General features: G+C 42.4%; 1 protein-coding gene across 2 annotated transcripts; it reads left to right on the forward strand.

Moving 5' to 3' along the window:
- Positions 1 to 195: 195 nt before the first annotated feature.
- GCNT4 (glucosaminyl (N-acetyl) transferase 4) lies at positions 196 to 22,252 on the forward strand. Of its 2 annotated transcripts, none has more exons than XM_077347401.1 (3): positions 196 to 355; positions 5,994 to 6,201; positions 19,180 to 22,252. In XM_077347401.1, exon 3 carries the CDS (start codon positions 19,181 to 19,183, stop codon positions 20,585 to 20,587), a length of 1,407 nt encoding a protein of 468 aa, XP_077203516.1. In that variant the 5' UTR covers positions 196 to 355; positions 5,994 to 6,201; position 19,180; the 3' UTR covers positions 20,588 to 22,252. The 2 variants fall into 2 exon arrangements, with proteins under 2 accessions (XP_077203516.1, XP_077203517.1); XM_077347402.1 differs by lacking the exon at positions 196 to 355 and adding an exon at positions 446 to 749.
- The last annotated feature ends 1,514 nt before the right edge of the window (positions 22,253 to 23,766 follow it).

A 23,766-nucleotide genomic window follows, 5' to 3' on the forward strand; every position in this document is an offset into this window, starting at 1 on the left:
AAGCCCTTTCCAAACGCCCGTACCCGCCTCCCTTCCCCTGTCCCGCGGGCGAACTCGACCGGCCCACCGGCACTTTCCTGAAACTTGGTCCGCCCGCCGCCCCTGAGCGAAGCAGAAGCCAGCGCGGCGCCCTGTGGAGAACTGACCCGGGAGGGGCGGCGGGGGGGAGGGGGGCGTGAGAAGTCCCTCCGCCCTGCTGCTCGTTGTCCGCGGCCGTCGGGGAGGGGGAGATCGCTGGGAGGGAAAACGCGCGCTGCCTCTCCGAGAAGGAGCTCGACCTTTGCAGCCCTGGGGCGGAACTCCCAGCTGCAACTTCTGCTTCCCGACCCCAAGGCGGCTTCCCGAGAGAAGGACCGTAAGTATGCGTGGGGCTGCAGCCTGGGAGTCATTGCACCCAGTGGTTTTAAGCAGGCGCGGAGTGGGACTTCCTCGGCGCCACAACGGCCAGCGAGCGCGCATACCTGGTCGGAGGACTTGCCCTTTGGCACCTCTGTTGTCGGGAGTCGAGCCGGAGCTTCCCTACCCCGGCGGGAGAGGCAGGGTTGCAGAGTCCTCTCCCCTAAAGCCGTTTGGGCTCGGAGCTTTTTTTTGTTTGTTTTATTTTTTGGAGCGTGTAGTCGGCTCTTGAGCGCTTCCCGCGATGGCAGAGGATGCTGCTTGCCGGTTCTAAAGTTTTGCTCCAGGCCGCACAACCTCGCCGTGGTGAGGTAGCTTTTGAGAGGGCCGCCCCAAGGAATTTGAACGCTGAGGCAAGAAAACCGCGTACATAAATCCCTTTCTCTTGGCGAGTAGAGCCTCTATCCTTTCAGAAGCTACAGAGTAAACTGGCCACCCACCAGAACTGCATAGGCGCATCTACATGCCAGGAGTAAAACTTCAGCGGTTTGTTTTTCTGAGTCTGGTACAGCTGATAAAGGCGCAAAATCTCTGGTCTTATTTGGGCCATGCGGGTCCTTTTCCTGCCTGTTTTGGGTTGTGGTTGCAACAGTGCATAGGTAGCACAACAGTTATGCTTAAGTATTTAAGATGGATCAAGCTGGGTAGCAATGTTAGTTTGTAGCGGCAGAAAAGAGCAAGAGTCCAGTAGCTCTTTTAAAGGCTAACATTTTGTGGTGAGTCATGGCTGGCAACTCCAGATTCAGCTGGATTGGGAGTCCATTTGTCCTTCTAGTTGGAAGGTAGAGTGATTCTAGAGGCTGAATGAGAATAGCAGATGAATGACAATCTCAGGCATGATTGGATTAGCTGTGACATGCAGGGAGTAGACATGGAGAAATAAGCATTGGTAATAAGACAGAGAACCCAGGTCTGAGTTCAGTCCAGGAGGATGCATCATTTGGAGCTTCATTATCAAGGCCCATTGTAGCAATGAGCTGGAGAAAGCTGGGGCAATGCCCCCACCAGGACTGTGGACTCACAGAAGCAGCCAGCTATAGGGCTGCCCCTGCAGTGGCCGAGGCTTGTTGGGGAGGAGTGCATACCTGTGGGTGGTGGAGGAGGGGGTGGGTTCCCATGTGCTCAGTAGCACTGGAACGGGCACTGCTGCAGCTTGGCAGGACTCCCAAATGGCGCCCTGCTGCCTATGGCCTGACTCTGGAGTGACTGGCCCAGCTGGGAGGACACTGCTGCTGTACTGCTGGCCACCTTGACATGGTGGCAGCAGCTCTCCCTGGGGCTGTGGCCAGCCACTCCAGAGACAGCAGCTTTGGACTGCTGGTGCCCCAGTTGGGCTGGGATGCAGCCTCCTGCAGGCAGCCAGATGGCCCTCTGCTGGCATGGGGTGTTTCTCACCAATAGCAAAAAGGCATTTTGGGTGCTCAATGGCTGTAAGGCAAATCCCTCAGACTGCCCCCTTCCCCGGGCCAATTGAGTTGAGTTTTACCTGGTGTATCATTGCAGACACAACCCAGGAATTATTAGGGGGGAGATTGCATGACTTTTCTTACGTAATTATATGGCCACCTGCTTTTAAAATTTTTCACCTGGTAAATTTAAGCAACTCATAATTTCTTACTTGTTATCTTTCCATCTGCACATGAAAATCAACCAATATCCTTTAGGGTTATTACTTGTGAAGCAGTTTGAAACTTTTAAATGCTAAGTTTTGCTGAAGTTATTAATGATAGCGTAGGTGGTTTGAATTGTGACATTTCGAATCAGAATTCTAGAAAATGTTGCTTGCATGTGTAGGACAAAGCTTTTTTTTCCCCTAAGAGATCCGGTTTGATTTGATATCCAGTGTTTGTTGCCAGCAAATAATGCCTTAGAATATTTCTGAAATATGCAAGTAAATCCACAAAGATGCAGCCAACTAATAACATTAAAAACAATCAGATTTGTTCATCACCTCTGCAGCCGAACACTGTGATTCCTCAGTATGGTGCCCACTGGCATCTGATCTAACACCCCTTGTCTGCAGCAAAGAAAGAAAGAAAGAAAGAAAGAAAGAAAGAAAGAAAGAAAGAAAGAAAGAAAGAAAGAAAGAAAGAAAGAAAGAAAGAAAGAAAGAAAGAAAGAAAGAAAGAAAGAAAGAAAGAAAGATCTGAGTCTTGGAGCCTCCCAACATTTTGATTTGGCATCCTTGTTCTAGAATAGCCATTTTGTGATTGGTCCCATTCACTGTGCTAGCCATTTTATCATGATGACTCCTACCTGTATTCGCTTTCTAGAAGATTGAAGACCCCTAAAGCTCATACTGATGGTTTGAGATCAAAGCACCCAAAAAGCTATCCAAAAACTGGAAAAGGAAAAAAATGGGGAACCTGTCTTCTTGTTGTCTTGACAATCTCTTGTTACAGGATTGCCTTAGCTTTTCTGATTTAATATATCCTTTGTGGCAATAAAGCTTTCAGGGCTTTAATCATTCCAAACAGTTCTTGTCTTCTTTCTAGCTCTTTTTGTACACAAACAGTTCATGAATATGAAGGGGTATGCTTCTGCTCTGACATCTCATGCAGTCAGGTAAACAAGGGTGTGGACTACATTACTAGACTGATTCAATCCATAAGACATCTTGGTGAAAATGCTGGTGCAGAAAATTGCCAGAGTATTATTATTATTTATTAGATTATTAGATTTTTAGCCTGCCACATTCTAAAGACTCATTGTGGGTTATAATATAGTATAAATTATATGCTTCAATCTTGATTAGGCTGATAAACTTACATTTTGTCTGTCCTACTGGGAGGAATGCTATATCCAATTATGTATATTTTAGGATAGGATAGGATAGGAAGTGGAAATCCCATTGAGTGGAATTCAGAGGAGAGAAACAAAAAGGAAGGTGTTTTGGGGTTGAGAAAGAACAGCGATTGTGTGAAAGACTTGACAAGCTTGTCCAGAAAAATGGGTGATAAATTGCTGGTATATAGAAATTGATACAATGGACATGTTACCTTGATAAGTTTGAAATTAGTTTTTTTTGTAGAGATCTTTTTGTAGAGAGGTGTGGTAAATACCTGGAGGACTCTGTTGTATGGAGAGGAAAAGGAAGGTGAATGCAAGATGCTTTCAGACTCTTTCGGGTAGAGAAAAGCGGAATATAAGAACCACTTTTCTTCCTCCTCCCTCCCTCCCTTCCTCCTCCTCCTCCTCCTTCTTCTGAGAGGAAAATACTGTATTTGTGCTGGTCCCTTATAGTGTCTCTAGTTTTAAGGTGACATGATTCTAAAGTATAATAAAATACTTGGGATGGGCCATTTTAAAAAACAGAAATTACCATTTTCTCGTGACATAGTAGCAAAAAACCCAGAGATGTGCAGGAAAATTAGATGTTTAGTACAGACTGCTAACTTGTATCCATAGCTGTCATAGAGTGCTGTAGCTCTTCAGGGTTGCACTGTAAGCAAAATGAAATGTGGCAGATATATTAAACAAGCCCAAACATCCATTATCAAATACTCTTTTTCTTTTGCAGGCAGCTTCTTGCAAAATAACTGTTGAAGAGGTGCTGCAGGGTACTCTGAGCAGGGAGATCTGTCTCAGGAGAGAGGAAGTGATGCTCTAATAGTGAACTATTATAAAACAATGAGCCTCTTCTGGCGCAGGGTGGTAAAGCAGCCGACATGCTGTCTGAAAGCTCTGCCCATGAGGCTGGGAGTTCGATCCCAGCAGCCGGCTCAAGGCTGACTCAGCCTTCCATCCTTCCGAGGTTGGTAAAATGAGTACCCAGCCTGCTGCTGGGGGGTAAAATGGTAATGACTGGGGAAGGCAATGGCAAGGCCACCCTGTATTGAGTCTGCCATGAAAACGCTAGAGGACATCACCCCAAGGGTCAGACATGCTTGCACAGGGGATACCTTTATCTTTACCTTTACCTTTATTATATAAAAGAGCAGGCACCCATCAGGAAAGCTCACAGGGCACACTATGAGAGTGAAGTTAAGTGATTGCATGGGTAGAGACTCACAGGGCAAGTACAGAGGAAACAGTCAATTATGATGACTCCTACCTTGTAAGCACCATTGACTAGTGGTTACACTAGCCATCTAACCAAGTATATTTCCAAATGGGAAGTTAGAAGACAAAGATTCCCAATCAAGGTTACCAGGAACCCTGGGGCTACATGAGAGCTCTCCATGGGCTACACAGCCTTTCCCAGAGGTGGCCGCTGACATCACTAGACATCTCTGGAGCCCACTTCCTCTGTTGCTGTACTGGCCTAGTCTCTTCCTCCCCAACAGAAACGGTAAATGATCAATAGATTGATTGGCTGACTCCCACCTCTTATTTCCACTCCCAATTCTCTGAAGGGGTATGTTACCACTTCTGGGGTTCCTTGAAGCCTGAACAATATTTCAGCCATGGTCAAAAGGCTGGAAAAAGTATGCTATAAGATGCTTAAATTGTTACATCATCCCATCTGGTTGAAGAAGCCAGACTAAACTAAAAAGTAGTGAATCATGCCTGGCCATAATCAAGCCTTAGTATGTTGTAAATCCTGGTGATTTCTAGGCCCCATCTTGAGATTGGTATGACTAGCTCTTCATTTTGCGTGATCTGGATACTATCAGACTTGTGTCCATTTGTCATAGAGACTGGCCTGTTTGTCCAGGGTGGAGGGGTATTGCTGTCATGTGGTGGCCTAAATGTAGTTAAAGTATAGAAGTATAGCTCTTCCATTGTATAGCTCTTCCATTGAGGCATAGCTCCTCAGCATCATCCATACCAAATTTAGGTACATATAACTGATGTAATAAAAGTAGACTGAAGAGTACTGTGTGAAGATCCTGCACAAAACAAGTGGAGCCAACAGTTGTCTGTGCTGTTTTCTAGTTGTATAATTCCAGTCTAATTGCATTTTAAAAATGTATTTTGTAATCTGCCTTGAGTCTTAGCAGGAAAGTCAGGCTATGCTTAAATAACATCTGTTAGAAGGGGAAATCGTGTTACTTTCTGTTAATGGTAAAAAGTGCCATATGCACCCATAAAACTTCCATACAATTAATCTTCTGCAACAGGCTACAAGGGATGAGTATTGTGTCTGGTGGTATGAAAATGCACATTTAATCATAATATAAAAAATACATAACTAATCATGATAGCATAGTATTAGTACATTTTGATTTCTGATCATTTTACTGAAAAAGACATTAATTTTACAGGATTTATTTCTTCTTTTACTGGAAATTGTTTTTCATTGCTAATTGTTTTGTTTCATCGAGAATGGTATAAATAGCTATGCCAGCCAGTTGGGCGAGAGAAAGAAAGGTATTAAGAGTTAAAGGAACAGGTTATATTCTTAAACTGACTATTGATTCTGTCACTAGGCCAGCCAATGTGTGACTTCATGTAATGACAGAGACATTAATTGTTGTATTATAGGCCTGAGACATGTCTCTAATGACTTATACAAATGAATATGAACTCCTAAGGCATTTTATTTGTTGAAGCAGAATTCAGAGGGAGAATTAGTGTTGTATCCATTTAGGAGAATATATAATATATATATACATGCACACACTTAAATTAGTCCCTTTCTTTTATCTTTGCAGAAAGAATTGTTTTCTCTTCTTCATCACTTAAATATGGTTGCAGACTTAACTGAAACGTAATAAACCAGAAGCATGGAATTGGAGCAACATTATCACAGATTTCCTAAAGATGAAGAGAAGAACTATTGTGACAAGGGATAGAATTACATGGTGACTTCAAACTCTTTTATACTTCATTAGAAAGGAAAGGCAAAGAAACATCTAAAAGGTAGGTCTGAATACTGTGTAATTCTAAATTGATAGTTGCATTGAGTTTTGCATCCTGCATGTTATGACTGGTTTACCTACAGTGCAGAGTCACCCAATCTAAGCTTTCAATAGGTTTAGACTGGAGGTAATCCACAGGGTTGCACTGTTAAACATATTTATAGGGAAAAGGAACAAAAGAGATACATCTCTTATCCTTGTTGAAAGAAAGATGCATCTAAAAATTATGTAAATAACAATCTGTGTTGCTCATACTAATTATGTCACCAGTAATATCCTATAAGTATCTTTGATCTTTCAACAACATCCCACATTTATGATCTATTGCACTGAATGTAATGACAGAATATTATAAAACTGAAGTTCATGTTTAAGAATATACATGTGGACTGCAGGCAATCAGTGTACAGGAAACAATTATGCATTCATTGCAGAATGGCTATAACTGAGAAGAACAAACCACAAGGAGCTAAGGAAGTGACTTTGGTTGGATTATAACAGATTATATAGCTACATTTGTGGTTGGCAATGGTGTGCTAAAAGGCAACAGAAATAAAGATTACTCCAGATACTAAAAGATGGGGGGAGGGGAGACATGCACAAACCCTTCAAAGGAAAGATCTTTTGCAAAAATTAAATGAATTTTTTTTTTCTTGGAAGGGTATGCTGATTTCAAAGACATTAATGGTGCAGTCCTATACATAGCTGCTCCTTTCTCAGTTAATATTTTAGACTGTAATAATTCTGCATAACATTGTACTGTAAGCATTTACCTATTTTTAGAGACCAAGAAAAGCGCTTTCCTTAAGAGGCTATAGTAGGATGCCTTTCAGATTCAGAGTTTCTGACATGCAGAAGAGCTGATAGGTTTTGCCTTTTACGGAATCTGCAAAATAGCACCATTAAAAAAAAAAAAGCTAATAGGCAAAACGCAAATCCAACTGCCTACAGATTTTACTTCTAAATAGCTGTCTTGAGAAGGGAATATTTCGGGCAAAGTGAGGGATGCCTGAGCAGAGCACTGAGTTTCGTTCTTGAGGCATTTGGGAAAGGTCTTATGAAGGAACATGGAGTGGGGTGTCCCAGCTGTCCGACAAGCATTGCGTATTGACAGGCTCTGGGAACGGCAAGGGTTCCAGCACTTGCTTCAACAGGAACAGTTCAATTTATATTGACTTGTAGATGTTTGGAAGCAACAAGAAAGGAGGCTAAATGGTTAACCTTTTCAAGTTACAAAATGAGGGAATAGCAATTAGGGCTAGAAAGTAGCCAAACACTATCAGGTTCCAAGTCAGTTTTGTTATTCAGTTAGGTAAGGCAGGGAGACTGTAAGAGTTGAGCTGAGGCTCTTGCAGTTCCATTTTCTATTTTGTTATTGTTATAATCATGTTAAGTTATTGTTGTTATAATGTTATTACTGTTATCACCTGTTACCATATGTTATCTATCTATTCTTGTTCCCTGTAAACCGCCCTGAGCCTTCGGGGAGGGTGGTATATAAATAAATAATAAATAAATAAATAAGAATTGCCTGCTACACAGTCATCTATGCAACAAATACATAAACATGTGGATTGGCAACAGAACATTCATGCATAGATTCTCTGGGTGATTTTCTCCATCTATCATTTCCTTGCAGTTTTGTTATAGCAGCTACTGACTTCTTAAAAAACCCAAAGTTCTCTGGTGGTGTGGCTGGGGAAACAGTGCAAGGAGGCTGATAAAAGGAAAATGGCACCAGTATGCTGCTTGGCAGTACACACCTGCCCATCCAGATGGTGTGTTAAGATATTTTTAGGAACAACGCAGTCCAAATTCTAATTAATCTTAACAAAGCAGGCGTGGAAAAGAGCATACTGAGGATGGGGAAGGGATGATTGGAAACTCCCCCCCCCCCCGATATCTCTGGTTCGGAAGCCAAAGTAGAACAACACCCGTGTGTGGAAACAGCCAGTGTCAGGACAGTCTTAAGTCTAGCTTAACTGTTAGGTGTATTATGACTCTTCTATGGCAGGTGGTGTTATGTATGCAGATTTGCCGAGGACCGAGCTTGAGGCCCAGGGAAGGATCAGAATCCTGAGCCGCCTATTGGCTTGTGTTTGGATGGCTTGTGGCAGGATCCACTGGGAATCTGATTGGTTTAAACTATTCAGCAGTCAATTGTGTGCAATCACCAGAAGATCTGTATATTTTGGGGGGGGGGGGTTGTTCTAGGATTTTCAGTTCCATTTTGAACCATGAGCTGATCACTAATAAAGAGCCAAAAATTTCATTGCCTCTGTGTTTCTTGACTCATGGATGTAACAGTTTCCTGGTCACGGTAATGTGAGAACACTAGAATTCTTGCACACATGGCCAGACAGCCGTAGATGAGAGGAAGAGAGAGTACATGTTCTGTGCATATTGTGGACAGATATATAATAACTAAGCCAAATGGCAGGTTTCCTCAAATCTTGAGTAACACATTGCAAACCTTCACCAACGAACTAGAACTATTGGAAGAACTTTTAGTAATATATTTCTTCTATAATGGAAAAAACAGCAAAGTAGAAAATTGAAGGGGTATTCGGCCAATGACATGGTTACATGTAATTTAGATCCAGGATGGCTGGATGTTCCTGCTCATATAGTCACCCCTAGGAACTAGTGTTTAGGTCTTGAAAGGAATGAATCATAGAATCATCTTTACTCCGCTCCTGCGGAGCGGATTAAATCCTGCAGAGCGGATTAAATAAAAGAGTAAGGGCTGTTGGGGAGAAGTTAGGGCGGGACCTGTCCGGGATAAAAACTCGGAGAGGGCCAATCAGGAGCCGCGAAGCAGCTCCTGATTGGGCCCCTCCGAGTGCCACTCAGGGGCCAAGTGGCCAATTGGGAGGTGTGCTACATGCGCCTCCCTACTGGCCACTTGGCCTGTCCTGGACTCCGAGCCCACACTCCATTCCCAGATGGTTCGCTGCAGGGAAAGGGGCAGGGCGGCCGCGTCAAAGACGCGGCCGCCCTGCTCCTTTCCCGCCAGCCAACCATTGCCCTCCCCTCCCCACAAGGACTCCACACAAATACCGGCCCTGCAGCCTCGCTGCGGCCCACAAATACTGGCCCTATAGCCTCGACACGGCCCAGGCCCTCCCGCGCCCTTCCCACGCCGCCGACAATTGCCCAGCCCCGGCTGCCCCCGCCCGGCCCCTTCCCGCCCCAAGCCCCAGTCCACCACTTCCGGATTACCGATTACCGCCTTCCCTGGCTGCCCCCGGACTTTGCCGCCACCACGAACATGCCCCGCAAACGGACACACTGCCGCCCACTCGATCCGGCTCCAGCTACACGCCTGCGCCGCCACCGCACCACAAGGACCAGCCACCGCGAGGTCTGCCTCACACAGCCGTCCCCGCCCATGCTGGAGCCTTCTGCTGTCTGGGGGGAGCCCCGCAACATGGGCTTTAAATCTAGTAGAACAATAGAGTTGGAAGGGACCTCATGGGTCATCTAGTCCAACCCATTACACCATGCAGGACGCTCACATCCCCATCGCTCATCTACTGTAACCTGCCACCCCTTTGCCTTTACAGAATCGGTGATTCATGGACAACTGAAAGTGATTCATGGACAACGGAGCACTTGCGCGCATGATACAACTGTCCTAACATGTGACAGTGGTGGGTTTGATTAAGATATAAACACATTAGGATATAAACATTCAGCAAGGATTTGGAAATCCTTTTGACCTTCCCTTCCACACAGGGAATGCATTTTTTAAAAAATAGCATGGAGCACAGAGGGCAGCAGGAAGCAAAAGCACGACCCGATCACTGAGTGAACTGCCCAGAGAGCCCACTTCTGTCTTCCTGGATGTTGCCTGTTTCCCTGACCATAGATAAGGATGTTACGTTTTGTACATTTGCATTGCTGAAAGACATGTACATAAAAGCATACGTGCTCATATAAGTGCACAAATCTCTATCTTAATCTAGAGGAAAGAAATCAGAAAAAACATTGCCTGGTACCAGATGGGATATTTAAAGAGCTGTGACTCAGCTGAAGTAATACTGTGATTAAAATGTCATTTAGAACCTCCCGTCTAGAAAAAGAAAACACCCAAAAAACTAAGGTGCAAATGCCTGTTTACATTATGCAGTGTTTCTAATACTTCATGAAAAACAAATATAGCAGATTTAATTACACAGAGGGTGAGAGTCAGCTTGACCTGATAGAGAAAGTTGGATGTAAATTTGGGTGACCAAAACAAATTCCCATTGAACTCTGTGTAACTGTGGCCACTCCTATGGCATTATTATGAGCATAAGTATATTTTTTAAAATAAGCATATTTTATGCATTTTTGTTATTAGATTTTTTTGTCCCCTCCTTCATTTGGGGTTTGCATGGTGGCATGTATAGCATGCCTTCCCTTTTATCTTCACAACAACAACAACAACCGTGCTAAGGTAGATTAGGCTAGGAAACAGCCCAGCATTATCTAGGGAGGAATTTGTATTGAAGTGTCCCTAATCTTAGTCTGCTACCTTGACTATTACAGAGTCAGTGTGGTGTCATGGTCTTCAGGTACTAATCTGCTGGAGATCCCCCACCCAAAGGAAGTGTGCGAGGCAAGGGCCAGGGCCTTTTCGGTTCTGGCCCAGACCTGGTGGAATGAGTTTTCAGGAGAGCTAAGGGCCCTGATGGAACTGTCATATTTCCACAGGGCCTGTAAAATGGAGCTCTTCCGCCAGAGCCAGGTAGATCAGGGTCCCCTCCACAGACTGTGCCAGAACATCAGGCAAACCCTGTATCCTGAGGCAGATGGTTTGTTTGGACAGGCAGGGTGGGGCATGGGTGAATATTGCCACCTATCTTGTGTTTGGTTTTGGTGGGGGTTGAGGGGAGGGGAGGGGTTTTTATATTTATTATTGTTACCTGCCACATGTCATTCCTGAGAGTGGCAGGATAAAAATCCAGTTATAAATAAATAATAAATGGTTAAGTGTGAGACTAGGCTCTGCTAGACCCAGGTTCGAATCCCTACACTGCCATGAAAGCTTGCTGGGTGACTTCAGGCCAGTCACACATACTTTGCCTAGCCTTCCCTACAGGATTGTTTTAAGGATAAAATGGAGAAGAGAATTATGCAAGCTACTTTGGATCCCCATGGGAGAGAAAGATCCATAAATTAAATAGCCTTGTGGACACCAGTTGATGAACAGGGCTTTTTAAAATTTTTGCTTCAGAAAGTGAAGGACCCCTATTTGCCATGTGAGTACAATTTCAGTAGCTGTGAGTACACTATGAACGTCTGTCTGGTTATAAAGTGAAACCTTCTAGGTTAGTTTGGGGAAATCTGAGGTGGCGAGAGTGGTACAACATTTCCTTGTGCTCTGTATAAAACTTTACCAACCCCAGCCAATGTGACTCACCACCCAGAAAAGAGGCTAGTACACTTGTAGCTGCGGGTGTGTTGACATCTAAAATATATAGTCTCTTTATGCCAGCCTGCAATTACTGGCTCTTAGAAACTAACACAAGCTAAATAGGAATTTGCTGCTTGTAGTTTCACAAGTACCAATTTGTAAGCTACGTGCAGTGTAGCACAAATAGGAGGCAATAGGTATGCCCCACTTACCTTTTATCATGGTATGGTCACTACTATTACAATTACCTGATATGCTTTTCCATCCACTTACTTCTACTGTGGATGTGTGATCTGAAGAATATGTCCCTTAAGAGCCAGTTTGGTGTAGTGGTTATGAGCAGTGGCCTATGATCTGGAGAACCAGGTTTAATTTCCCCGTTCTTCCATGTACATCCATTTGGGTGACCTTGGGCCAATCACAGTTCTCTCAGAACTCTCTCAGTGTCTGTTGTGGGGAGAGGAAGGATAGGCAATTGTAAGCAGCTCTGAGACTCCATTGGTTAGTAAAAAATGGGGCACAAAAAATGGGCTCTTCTTGCTTCACGTTCTCTGAAAAGGGCCAGAGTGAATGAGCATGAGAGAGCACCGTAGAAGTCTAGGGCATTGACTTCAGCCACTTTTAAAATTTGCTCACTGAAGTCAGGGTGAAAAACACACCCAAGATTACTTATAATATAGAGAAAATGTGTGGCAGTACTTCTTAGCTTTTGTGTTCTGTAGCGAGACAAATTTGACAGTCATCTTGATTACCTCAAGGGTGGCCATAATATGAGTGGCATGATTCAAATTAGGACTTTGGATAACATTTCAACATAAAATGTATTTTAAAAATCTGACCATCCACAATTAAGTAAAAAAAAAAAAAAAAAATCCCTGCCACAGAAACAATAAACCAGCCCTTTATTTTGTTAAGGTTCCCAGGTTTGGATATACCTAGCGAATAATAGGGACCTCACAGAAACAGAAGAGATTAAACAAAGGTGGCAAAATTATACAGAACAACTATACAAGAGCGAGCTTAACATCCCTGATGACCACAGTGGGGTAGTTACTGACCTGGAGCCAGACATCCTGGAATGTGAAGTCAAATGGGCCTTAGGTAGTCTGAGCAACAATAAAGCTAGTAGTGGTGACAGCATTCCAGTTGAACTATTCAAAATCTTAAAGGACGATGCAGTAAAAGTGCTACACTCAATATGCCAGCAAATTTGGAAAACTCAACAATGGCCACAGGATTGGAAAAGGTCAGTTTACATTCCAATCCCAAAGAAGGGCAATGCCAAAGAATGTTCAAACTACCGCACCATTGCACTAATTTCTCATGCTAGCAAAGTTATGCTCAAAATCCTACAAGCTAGGCTCCAGCAATATGTGGACCGAGAACTTCCAGAAGTACAGGCAGGATTTCGAAGAGGCAGAGGAACTAGAGATCAAATTGCCAACATACGCTGGATCATGGAGAAAGCTAGGGAGTACCAGAAGAATGTCTACTTCTGCTTCATTGACTATGCTAAAGCCTTTGATTGTGTGGAGCACAACAAATTGTGGCAAGTTCTTAAAGAGATGGGAATACCAGAGCATCTTATTTGTCTCTTGAGAAATTTATATGTAGGTCAAGAAGCAACAGTGAGAACTGAACATGGAATCACTGACTGGTTCAAAATTGAGAAAGGAGTTCGGCAAGGCTGTATACTGTCGCCTTGCCTATTTAACTTGTATGCAGAGCACATCATGAGAAATGCGGGATTAGAGGAGTCACAAATTGGGATCAAGATTGCAGGGAGAAATATCAACAACCTCAGATATGCAGATGATACTACTCTAATGGCAGAAAGTGAAGAGGAACTAAAGAGCCTGTTGATGCGGGTGAAGGAGGAGAGTGCAAAAGTTGGCTTGAAACTCAACATCAAGAAAACAAAGATCATGACATCCGGCCCTCTCAATTCCTGGCAAATAGATGGGGAAGAAATGGAGATAGTGACAGATTTTATTTTCCTGGGCTCCAAGATCACTGCAGATGGGGACTGCAGCAAAGAAATTAAAAGACGCTTGCTCCTGGGGAGGAAAGCTATGGCAAATCTAGACAGCATCCTAAAAAGCAGAGACATCACCCTACCAACAAAAGTGCGTTTAGTCAAGGCTATGGTCTTCCCAGTTGCAATGTATGGCTGCGAGAGTTGGACCATAAGGAAGGCCAAGCGTCAAAGAATTGAGGCTTTTGAACTCTGGTGCTGGGGAAGACTCTTGCGAGTCCCTTGGACTGCAAGGCGAACAAACCGGTCAGTCCTAGAGGAGATCAACCCTGACTGCTCTTTAGAAGGCCAGATCCTGAAGATGAAACTCAAATACTTTGGCCACCTCATGAGAAGGAAGGACTCCCTGGAGAAGAGCCTAATGCTGGGAGCGATTGAGGGCAAAAGAAGAAGGGGATGACAGAGAATGAGGTGGCTGGATGGAGTCACTGAAGCAGTAGGTGCAAACTTAAATGGACTCCGGGGAATGGTAGAGGACAGGAAAACCTGGAGGATCATTGTCCATGGGGTCGCGATGGGTTGGACACGACTTCGCACATAACAACAAACAACAGCGAATAATAATCTGAAGATTCTTGCTGCCATTAACAGGTTGTTTGGCCTGCTATGCGCTTGGCCTCTTATCCCTTGTGGGCTTCTCTCTAGCCATCCTTCTACCTGTCCCTCTTCCTAGTAACCCCTCCTCTCTCTCTCTCTCAATCTGTGTCTTACCCCCTCAGTGTCAGTAGATGAGATGCTACTTTGCTTCTTCATCTAACTGCTCCGGAAACCCCTCGAGCCTCTTCCTTCCTGATTACCACTCTTTCCACTCTCTGCCACAGCTTCTCTGTGATCAAACATGCTTACCATCCCCAACCCTCCACATTCCATTCACCTGTAATCACACTCTATTGACTGATTTTTCACTCTTTCGTTTGGCCTCCAAACGCTTAGCGAATATAGTTACTTACTATATTCTCTTTAAGGTCCAGCCTTGACTCCCTACAACATAGTTTCTTTCTCCCTGAAGTCTCAAACCAAAGATTCCCTTATTTTAAAGCATTTCTGCTCCACACTCTTATTGAAATTATAGCTAGATCCAGAGGTCAGCCTTAGTCCATCTGGACCTCTCTTCCATGATTGATACAGCTAACCATCCAGGTTTCAGGTTTTTGTGGCTCCATTTTTTTTGTTGATATCAGTTGGACTGTGTCAATATTTTCCACTAACAAGCTTCTCCACTGTATTTGTCTCTGCTCTTCATTTGTTTGTTCACACTTGCTCTGCACAGGTAATCTTGAACTGCATGTTTTTCAGCACCACATATGCCAATGGCCCAGCTGTTGCTCTTCCCCTGCACCTCCACCTGCCTGATACATCAACTTGGCATCTCACTGCTGTCTCAGACTCCAGATGTCCAAGACTCAACTGCTCATCCTTCATCCGAAGCCTCCTCCATATAACCATTCTCCGTTCATCAACTCAGCTGTGGCTTTGATTCTTGCCTCTCCCTTGTTCCTTGTAATAATCTCTCCCTGTACAGATTGCAAACATCTTCCACTTCTTGAATAAATTACAGCTATCTTATTCTGTGATCCTTTGTTTTCACATGTATGGCTCATGCACTTTTGTTAGCATGAATCTCTCATCAGACAATATGATATTTACCCTTAGGTCCTTTTGCAGGCTTCCTGACACCCTTTTGTCTGTAGCCCAAACTCTATGTCCTTTAAATTTCTTTGTCCTACCCTAAATGTTGGCACTTTTGTTCCTTTCATGACTACTGCTGTTCTAGAACTTTAATTTTTACCTTATCAAAGTTCTCTTGCTTAGTGTCATGTCTTTGCCTATTCTCCCATGCTTCCCTGAACATGGTACCACCTCTCTGTCTCCTCATATATCCCTCCTCAAAGTGCATAGTTTCTCTGTGACTTTTGGTTTATCCCCTTAATCATAATTCCTGGTTGTAACAGAGATTTAAGTGCATGTAAATATATCAATTAGCTCCTCTGTCTTTGTTTTTCCATTCTCTTGTGTACACTTGATACTCCTTCGGGACAAGGACCATTTTGCCAATGGAACTCTATAAATAATCATATATAATAATAAAATTTAGCATCCGAGTTCTGAAATTTGCTTGCTTCTCGGTTCCATTAACCTTCATCTTGGCATCCATTTGCATTCTCTGTCCTTAGCTTTTATTTCATTACATGGAATTGATGACTTTCAGCATCAATTCAGTTGTTGAACATTTCAGTTGAATGTTTTATAAGACAATAGTAAGGATTCATATTCATAACCATGGAATGTTAACAGAACAAATTTCGGGTCCAGTGGCACCTTTAAGGCCAACAGTGTATTATTCAAGATATAAGCTTTTATGTGCATACACACCTCTTCAGATACATTGAAATGGCACTTATCAGTTCATAGCTACAGGTAGAGGGTGAGCAGCAAATTGGCATCAGCATAATAAAGATTGTTTAGCAGATCCTTACTTCTGTATTCTCACCAAGAAGGGCTATTTTATTTCTTATTTGGAATGGAATAGTGGATTAGAATAGTGATTGTAATGTAATTAGTAGTAGACTGTAATGTAATTTGGAATGGTGATTGGAATGTGATTCTCAGATCTGGAGACAGAGGAGACATAGCACTGCATAATCAGTCACCTTGCCTTAAAGAAAAGAATGCTGTTAGTTACCTCCATGCTTGAGAGGAGATGGATGGAGCATAAGAACAGGGTTATCTGAGCATTGTGCAATTTAGAAGGATACACTTGCATGCCAATCTGCAAATGTGATATATTTCCTTCACTATGTTTTCAGTTTGCCCCTTGCATCTTTGTTATGATTATGCTAATTTGCTGCTCATCCTCTTCCTATATGTTCAAACTGGTAACTTCCATTTTCATGTATCTGAAGAAGTGTGCAGTTACACAAAAGCGTATACCTTGAATAAAACTTTATTGGTCTTAAAGATGCCACTGGACTCAAATTTTTTTCTAGTGCTTCAGACCGAGACGGCTACCCTCCAAATCTATCTTTGTGTGTTGTAAATTATGCACAATGTAATTATTTACAATCTTTCTTTAAAACAAGAGTTCCAAAGCAAAAATTGCATGAGTTTCATTTTTGTTCCTACGTATATGATTATTGTGTAGGAAATGCTTAGCATGTGTCTATTGTATGAGTCAAGATTGGGACACTTGCAAAGCAAACTTGAACCAACTGGTACTAGTGGGTTTAGAAAGGAGTAGCTATTTGTAGGATTGCACTGCTGGTGTAGCATGGACATAACTTTAATCAGTCAAGGAAAATTTGTCAGAACCATATGCATTCTGCATGAGCTGTTATGATAGTAGTTAGTTGTATGACTCACAGGTTACGATAATGATACTGATTTTGCCATCAATTATGTAACCTAAAAAGAAGGGGGGGAGTGGGAGGTGAAAAGCACTTCACAGATGTCCTTTTTTGGCAACCACTAGTAAAAAGTTATGTATGGGGGGTGGGGAAGAAAAGTGAGACTGAGATGTCTGAGGAAAGGAGGAAGACAGAATAGCAGAATGACAAAATTTTATATCTAGCTATCAAAGTTTCTTGATTTCACTTTATTGTGTGTGCAAGTGCACACATTGCTTTACTATTCTCAAAGGTTTAATCTACCTTTGTATTTTGGGGTTCTTGCTGCCCACAGGTTAATAGAAACATCTCCCTTTCTGTATCTGGCACCATTGTGCAGATGTTTTTATCTGCATTCCGGTGTCATGTTCAGAATTAGAGATATGGTGGAGTGCACTGCTAGGCCAAGTTTTTGCCTGCGTAACATGTGAGAATGTCGAATCAGTTGTGCAGTTGAGAATGTATCACACCACACTGCAGAGGAAAATAACTCGTTGGGCTTGGGATCTAATATGGATTTGAGGTCTAGTATGAAGGTTTTAATTTCCCTGCACCAACCTGATCCCTTCTCTCTAGCTTTTATTAGCCCGAGAGAGAGACTCTCTCTCTTCCTGCCTCTTCCATTCCAGAGTAGTAAAAATCTAGTTATTTTTGATTGGTGAAATTATGTGGGAGGAATAAGGATCAAACATCCGCTTTTTCGAGCTTCATGGCCCTGATATGAATCACTCCCCATTGCATCTAGTTTGACCCCAAGTCATTGTACACCTGTTCAAAAATTATCCTTTTTATTTGTTAACATGTTCTTCAATCTATTTGCGTTCAAATCTCTCAGACCATTTTGCATAATGAAGACAGTACCGTGCTCTCTCTGTATAGTATTTGCTGAACAAAGCATAACTCTGACAGTTTTCTTGTCTGTTCTATACTCTGCTGACGGTGTGTTTCTGAACTGTTTGTTTCAACAAAATGTATGAACAGCAAGTTCAGCTGCCTGCTTATTTCTCTCACTACTGATTGCATGCTCATGTACCTGAATGGTGAGAAATCCCACCCACACGAACACACACACACACACACACACACACACACACACACACACACTGACCTGGATAGCTCAGGCAAGTCCGATCCTGTCAAAACTTGGAAACACACCACCCGAAGAGAGCTACTCAAGAGGAGTGGTAAAAAAGTTGAAATATAAGCAATAAAAAAAAAACAACTAAGCAGGATGGGCCCTAGCTAGCACGTGGAAATGTGACCTCCAAGGGATACCGGGGTTGTGATGAGAGGCAGGCCATGGTAAACTACCTCGGAATGTCTCTTGCCTAGCAGCTAGACAATCATAGAATCTTCTGGCTGTATTACACACTTGCTATATGATTAATAATAATAATAAATACCCCACAAGAATGTAAGAGACTGTGTTGTGTAAACAATTGCCTTCAAGGGCAGATCGTCCTGAGTTGTGGGAGTCTTTCTCTAATTAGGCTACAGATAAGCCTTTCTTAGTCTGTTGTTACTCAAAGGAGTACGTTTAGAAAAAAAGGTTGTCTCCCTCTTTATTGTGACAAACTATTTAATACAGTTCTGTTCAGAAGTGGGTGTTTAAGTTACCAAGCATCTTAAGAAGATTTGTTATGACAATTTTGATTTTGTATGTTACCCACTTCTAATGTTTTTGGTCGTTGTTTTTTCTTTGAGGTTATGAGGATGAAAGATCAATCAGAGATTCTGTCCTTTAATGAGCCTTCAGGGAGTGCAGTATATAAATATAATAAATAAATAATAAATAAATAAATACTTGAATGGAAAAGGGAATTTTTGCATGTGGAGCTTTTCTTGCAGGAATGAGAAAAATCGTACTGGCTGAAATTGCTTCCACTTCTCTCAGAAGACCCGTCAAATTGTCATGCACTTCACTCATTCAAAGTAATAACTACTACAGAAGAAAAAATGATTGATATGTTTCTCATTCACTTTATGAAGCTAACTCATGGGTGATTGGGCAAATAGTAAAAAAATGTTAAAATTTTGACCTTTCTGCTATCACTGTTTTGAATATGCCATCTTTGTAATGTGGGAATGTTATTTTTTTAAAAAAACCCTTTCTTTTAATGTGCTCTTCTATAGTGACACTGATTCTTTATTCACCCACAGAATGAAGAGGCGTAAATGGTTCTACAGATACCCAACACGGCAAAGTCTCCTGATCTTGATTTTAACAGTATGGCTGCTTTCACTGCTGAAACTTCTCAAAGTTGAACGACTGTTGTTCTCCTACAAGGGTATTTATTTTGTAGAGCCATTTCTGGGCACCTTGCCATTTGTGAAGAACAAGTACTCCCACCTTGAAAGTCATGTGCAGTATGAAATTAATTGTACCTCCATTTACAATGAAGAGCCTGCAGAGATAGGCAAGTCTTTAGAAATTCAGAGAAAAGAAATTATTGATTTAGATGATGATGATGTTGTAGCAATGACTAGCGACTGTCATGTGTACCATAGAATTAGAGACTATCACCTGAAGCCTGTTTCTCTGGAAGAGGAAAAATTCCCTTTAGCCTATTCTTTGGTAGTTCACAAAGATGCCATGACGGTTGAGAGACTCATTCATGCAATATACAGCAGTCAGAATGTTTACTGTATCCATTATGACCAAAAGTCATCTAGTACTTTCAAACATGCTTTGGACAATATAGCCAAATGTTTTCCCAATATTTTCATAGCATCCAAATTGGAGGTGGTAGAATATGCCCATATTTCAAGGCTTCAGGCAGATCTTAATTGTTTGTCTGATTTGTTTAAGTCTTCCGTTCCATGGAAGTATGTTATCAATTTATGTGGCCAAGACTTTCCTTTACGGTCAAACTTTGAGCTGGTTTCTGCACTTAAGAAATTAAATGGAGGAAATATGCTGGAAACGATTAAGCCAAGCAGCAGCAAAAGGGAACGATTTATTTATCATTATGAGCTTCAGAAAATGCCTTATGAATACACAAAGGTGCCTAAGAAAACAAATATCTCTAAGGACCCACCACCCCACAATATTGAGGTTTTTGTGGGCAGTGCTTATTTCATTTTATGTCGAGAGTTTGTACAGTTTGTCCTTGAAAGTTCAATTGTTCAAGATTTTTTTGAATGGTCAAAAGACACTTACTCTCCTGATGAACATTTTTGGGCAACCCTTGTTCGTGTACCTGGCACACCTGGAGAGGTTTCAAGAGCAGCTCCGGATATCATGGATCTTCAGAGCAAAACACGTTTGGTAAAATGGAACTACCTTGAGAATCACCTGTATCCTCCTTGCACTGGTACACATCTTCGTAGTGTGTGCATTTATGGAGCTGCAGAGCTGAGATGGCTTATCAACTATGGACATTGGTTTGCCAATAAATTTGCCTCCAAAGTAGATCCTGTTCTATTAAAATGTTTGGCAGAAAAACTTGCAGAAAGACAGAAGGAATGGGTTAGTTTGTCTTCAGAAAAACATTTTCTACACAAGACATTTACAGATGTTTCAACAGTACACTCCATCCATGATAGGTCTTTTCAGAAAAAAAGTTGAAACATGAGTTGCATTGCTCATCATGCTTTTCTTATCTATCTTGGTGGAATCCAGTTGACCTTCTGTATGTGTAACTAAAAGGAAGGTGTATTAGATGGGCTGTTTAGAGCCCATGGAGCAGATGTGGAAGAAACTAGAGGCAGTGGGTAAAGTTCTCCTATCCTCAGCAATAAAAAGCCAGTAATAGAGAAAATGTGTTTGGCTTAACCTAGTGCTTCCCAATATTCCTGAACTTCTTTTGAACTTCTTCTAACCCTTTTCAAATGAACATTGGTAAGTTGCCTACAGCCTTTGTTATATGCAAAGATTTGTGAAACAGCGTGGTCACTGGTATTAGAAACAATTAGTAGATTTTTCTCACTCCCACAAATGCATAGATAACAATAATGAGAACAACATAACTTCTGCAAAAGAAAATTAGGTTGAGATTGCATTATTCTGTCTCCCTACTGGTTACCACCATTGGTATGTTTTAGAGGGCTTACTGTAGTGAGGGATTCTTGGACAATACACTGAAAATTACTGCTGACCAGGCATACAATCTCCCCAAGCCTTTGATCCTTTTAATTCTTTCTAGTGTGGCTGCGGCACTGCTGTATCTCATGTAGCATTTTCAAAGGGGGGAAAGGTAATAAACCTGATCATAGCTTCTTTCATCTATACAAAGAGTGCTCTGAATATTATAGAAAGCTTTCTGTTCCATTTCATTTATGAGAATGCATCCCTCATTCATTTCAATATTGTACATTTCCCTCCAAAAGGATTATTTCTCATTGCTACCAAGCAAAGGTGTCATAGCACAAGTACAGGATCAGGGGCTTGTGGGAATGTAGCACTCTGGGTGATGGGTGATCGTCAAATATATTGTCTGGGTGATCGTCAATTATATATATATATATATATATATATAACATGTACATGCACTTATTTATAAACCTATTATTTGAAGGAGGTGAGGCAAGGTTGTAGGAAGGAAGGCCTCTAAAGATCTGTGTTGGCTTAGAAATGTTTTTACAAATTATGGTTCCTCAAAAGCAAAAATGTACTGAAGGAATGCCCTATCTAAGTGAACCACATGGAGGGAGATGTTCCCTTAAGCTGTGCCTTGTCTATACTATATTTTTAACCTCAGGAAAAGAGTGTTGCTAGGCTTAAATAGTTTCAATAATGTTGATTGAATACTTAGACTACTACCTCAAGAAAAATATGCAGAATCTGTACAAATCCAGGACTGCTGAAAAGAGAATAGCTATTTGAGGCCAAAGCTGGTTACCATGATGCCATTCAGGAGCATGATGCCATTCATGATGCCATCTCATTGTTCCATTAGTCAACCATTAGACGGGTCAGCAACTGGATGGTTGTTGGCAAGTGCTCTTCACAAATCGTAGAATGATTGCAAAGGGGCTAGGCAGTCTTTTTCTTATGGATAATTGCCTCTTAGTTATTGAATATACATGGCATGAAAGCTGTCCCATGTTCAACTCAGCTGCTAGTTTGGGCATATGAAAGTACCATATTTTGAAACACTGGCAGCTTTTTCTTGTAAGTCAGTGGAATACAAGGCATTTTGTAGCCAAACTTGGGACCCTTTGGGGGGAAAATGTATAATGTGAAAATGCTTCAAGTGTTTTATAACCCATTATAAACCCAATGTATTTCAAATGTAGTGTGGTCTTTCTTTTTGCATTTTTTATATGGAGTGCTAGTTTATTCTTCTTCTAGTTGGTAACCGGTTGCTAAAGGATTTTTTCCTGTCATTTCAGACCGGCCCATTTTTGTAACTGTCTGCTAGCAGGATTTATTTACCCGTTCATTTAAACCCGCTTGTGTTGGGTTAGCAATGCGTGGCTGAGTTGCTTTTGAGGGAAATTGTCTTCCATTTTTGACCCCTTCATTGCTCTTCTGAATAGCTGATGCTGATTTTAACGTTTCCTTTTAAAGTGGAAAACAGAAGTGTGGTATACATACATTACTGCTGGAGTAGGAAGTCAGTGCCGATCATGGCCTTGCTACTTTTACCTTCCTCTGCAGTGCGGAGAGGCTGCAACCCACACTGATGTTGCTAATGTATTCCTTTTCTTATATTCAAGGAGTCTGGGAGTGTTTAAGGAAGTGTTATCATGGCTGCATTCTGAAGGAGTACAGTCTCAGACCAGCTGTGCTATATGATTTTTCTGAACATGCAGCTCAGCCTTTTGAAAACTGACTCTGTAAAGTAGTTCCATATATTAGTAGCCCCTTTTTGTAATTGGACTTTCACTTATGGAGGTAGTCTGAAGTGATGCTAGTCACAAAACAGTCCCAAATTCCTATATTATTTAATATCCTAATTGAATTAAAAATCTTACTTATGAACTCTCCTAACCACTATACCAAGCTGGGAATGGGAGGGGGGCAGTGCTCAAGCAGCCTTCTTCTGATCACCTAGGCATCCTTTGTTTTTAAGCCAATCATTTACAAAAATGACTCTCTGGGCTCCAGTTACCATGTTCAGCCTCGCAAAAAACAGGCAGGCAAAACACAGTCCCGTTTCTGTTTTCTGGAGGTGGCGAGTGATCTGGGAAAGGGTGGAGGGTGATCAAGCAGCTTTCTGATCATCCGGGCTTCTATGTGAATTTGTTTGTTTTTAAGCCAACCATTTACACAAAATGACTCTTTGGGCTCCAGTTAACTCGTGCAATGTCTCACAAATCCACCCAGACAGAAATAGAGCCCCCCAAAAACCCACTAGCCAGAAAGCCTGTTGTACCCAGGTCGCTAGTGGGGGGAAGGCTACAGGCATGACGGGCTGGCCCTACTTGCCTGGGCTGATGTTCACGTTGGCGAGGCGGCATGTAGGTGTCCCAACCGGTAGGCCACAAGAGCAGCGAGAGTCGGGCACAACAGTCCTGGTCTCTTGGATGGCTGCACAGGACAGCACAGGACCGCATGACTCTGCCACTTGTGTAGGCCCGGCGCCTCCGTATCCACGAGGGCTCTGAGCCTCCGCTTCCTCGCTGGCCCTGCCACCTCTGTGCCTCTGGCACTGGCAGCATGGGCAAGGCTGGGGCCAGGCGGCCAGTGTGGCATATGTCTGGAGCAGCCACACCCAGATTGGCCTGCTGAGCCAGAAGCAGAGTCCAGACACTGAACATGTGCCTGCACAGCAGACTGCCCTTAGTGCCTCTTCACAAATA

Source organism: Paroedura picta, chromosome 7 (assembly GCF_049243985.1).
Source record: "Paroedura picta isolate Pp20150507F chromosome 7, Ppicta_v3.0, whole genome shotgun sequence".
Lineage (NCBI taxonomy): Eukaryota > Metazoa > Chordata > Lepidosauria > Squamata > Gekkonidae > Paroedura > Paroedura picta.

What these genes read in the sequence shown, in the direction of transcription:
- GCNT4 (XM_077347401.1), top strand. Translation starts at nt 19,181, where the DNA reads ATGAAGAGGCGTAAATGGTTCTACAGATACCCAACACGGCAAAGTCTC.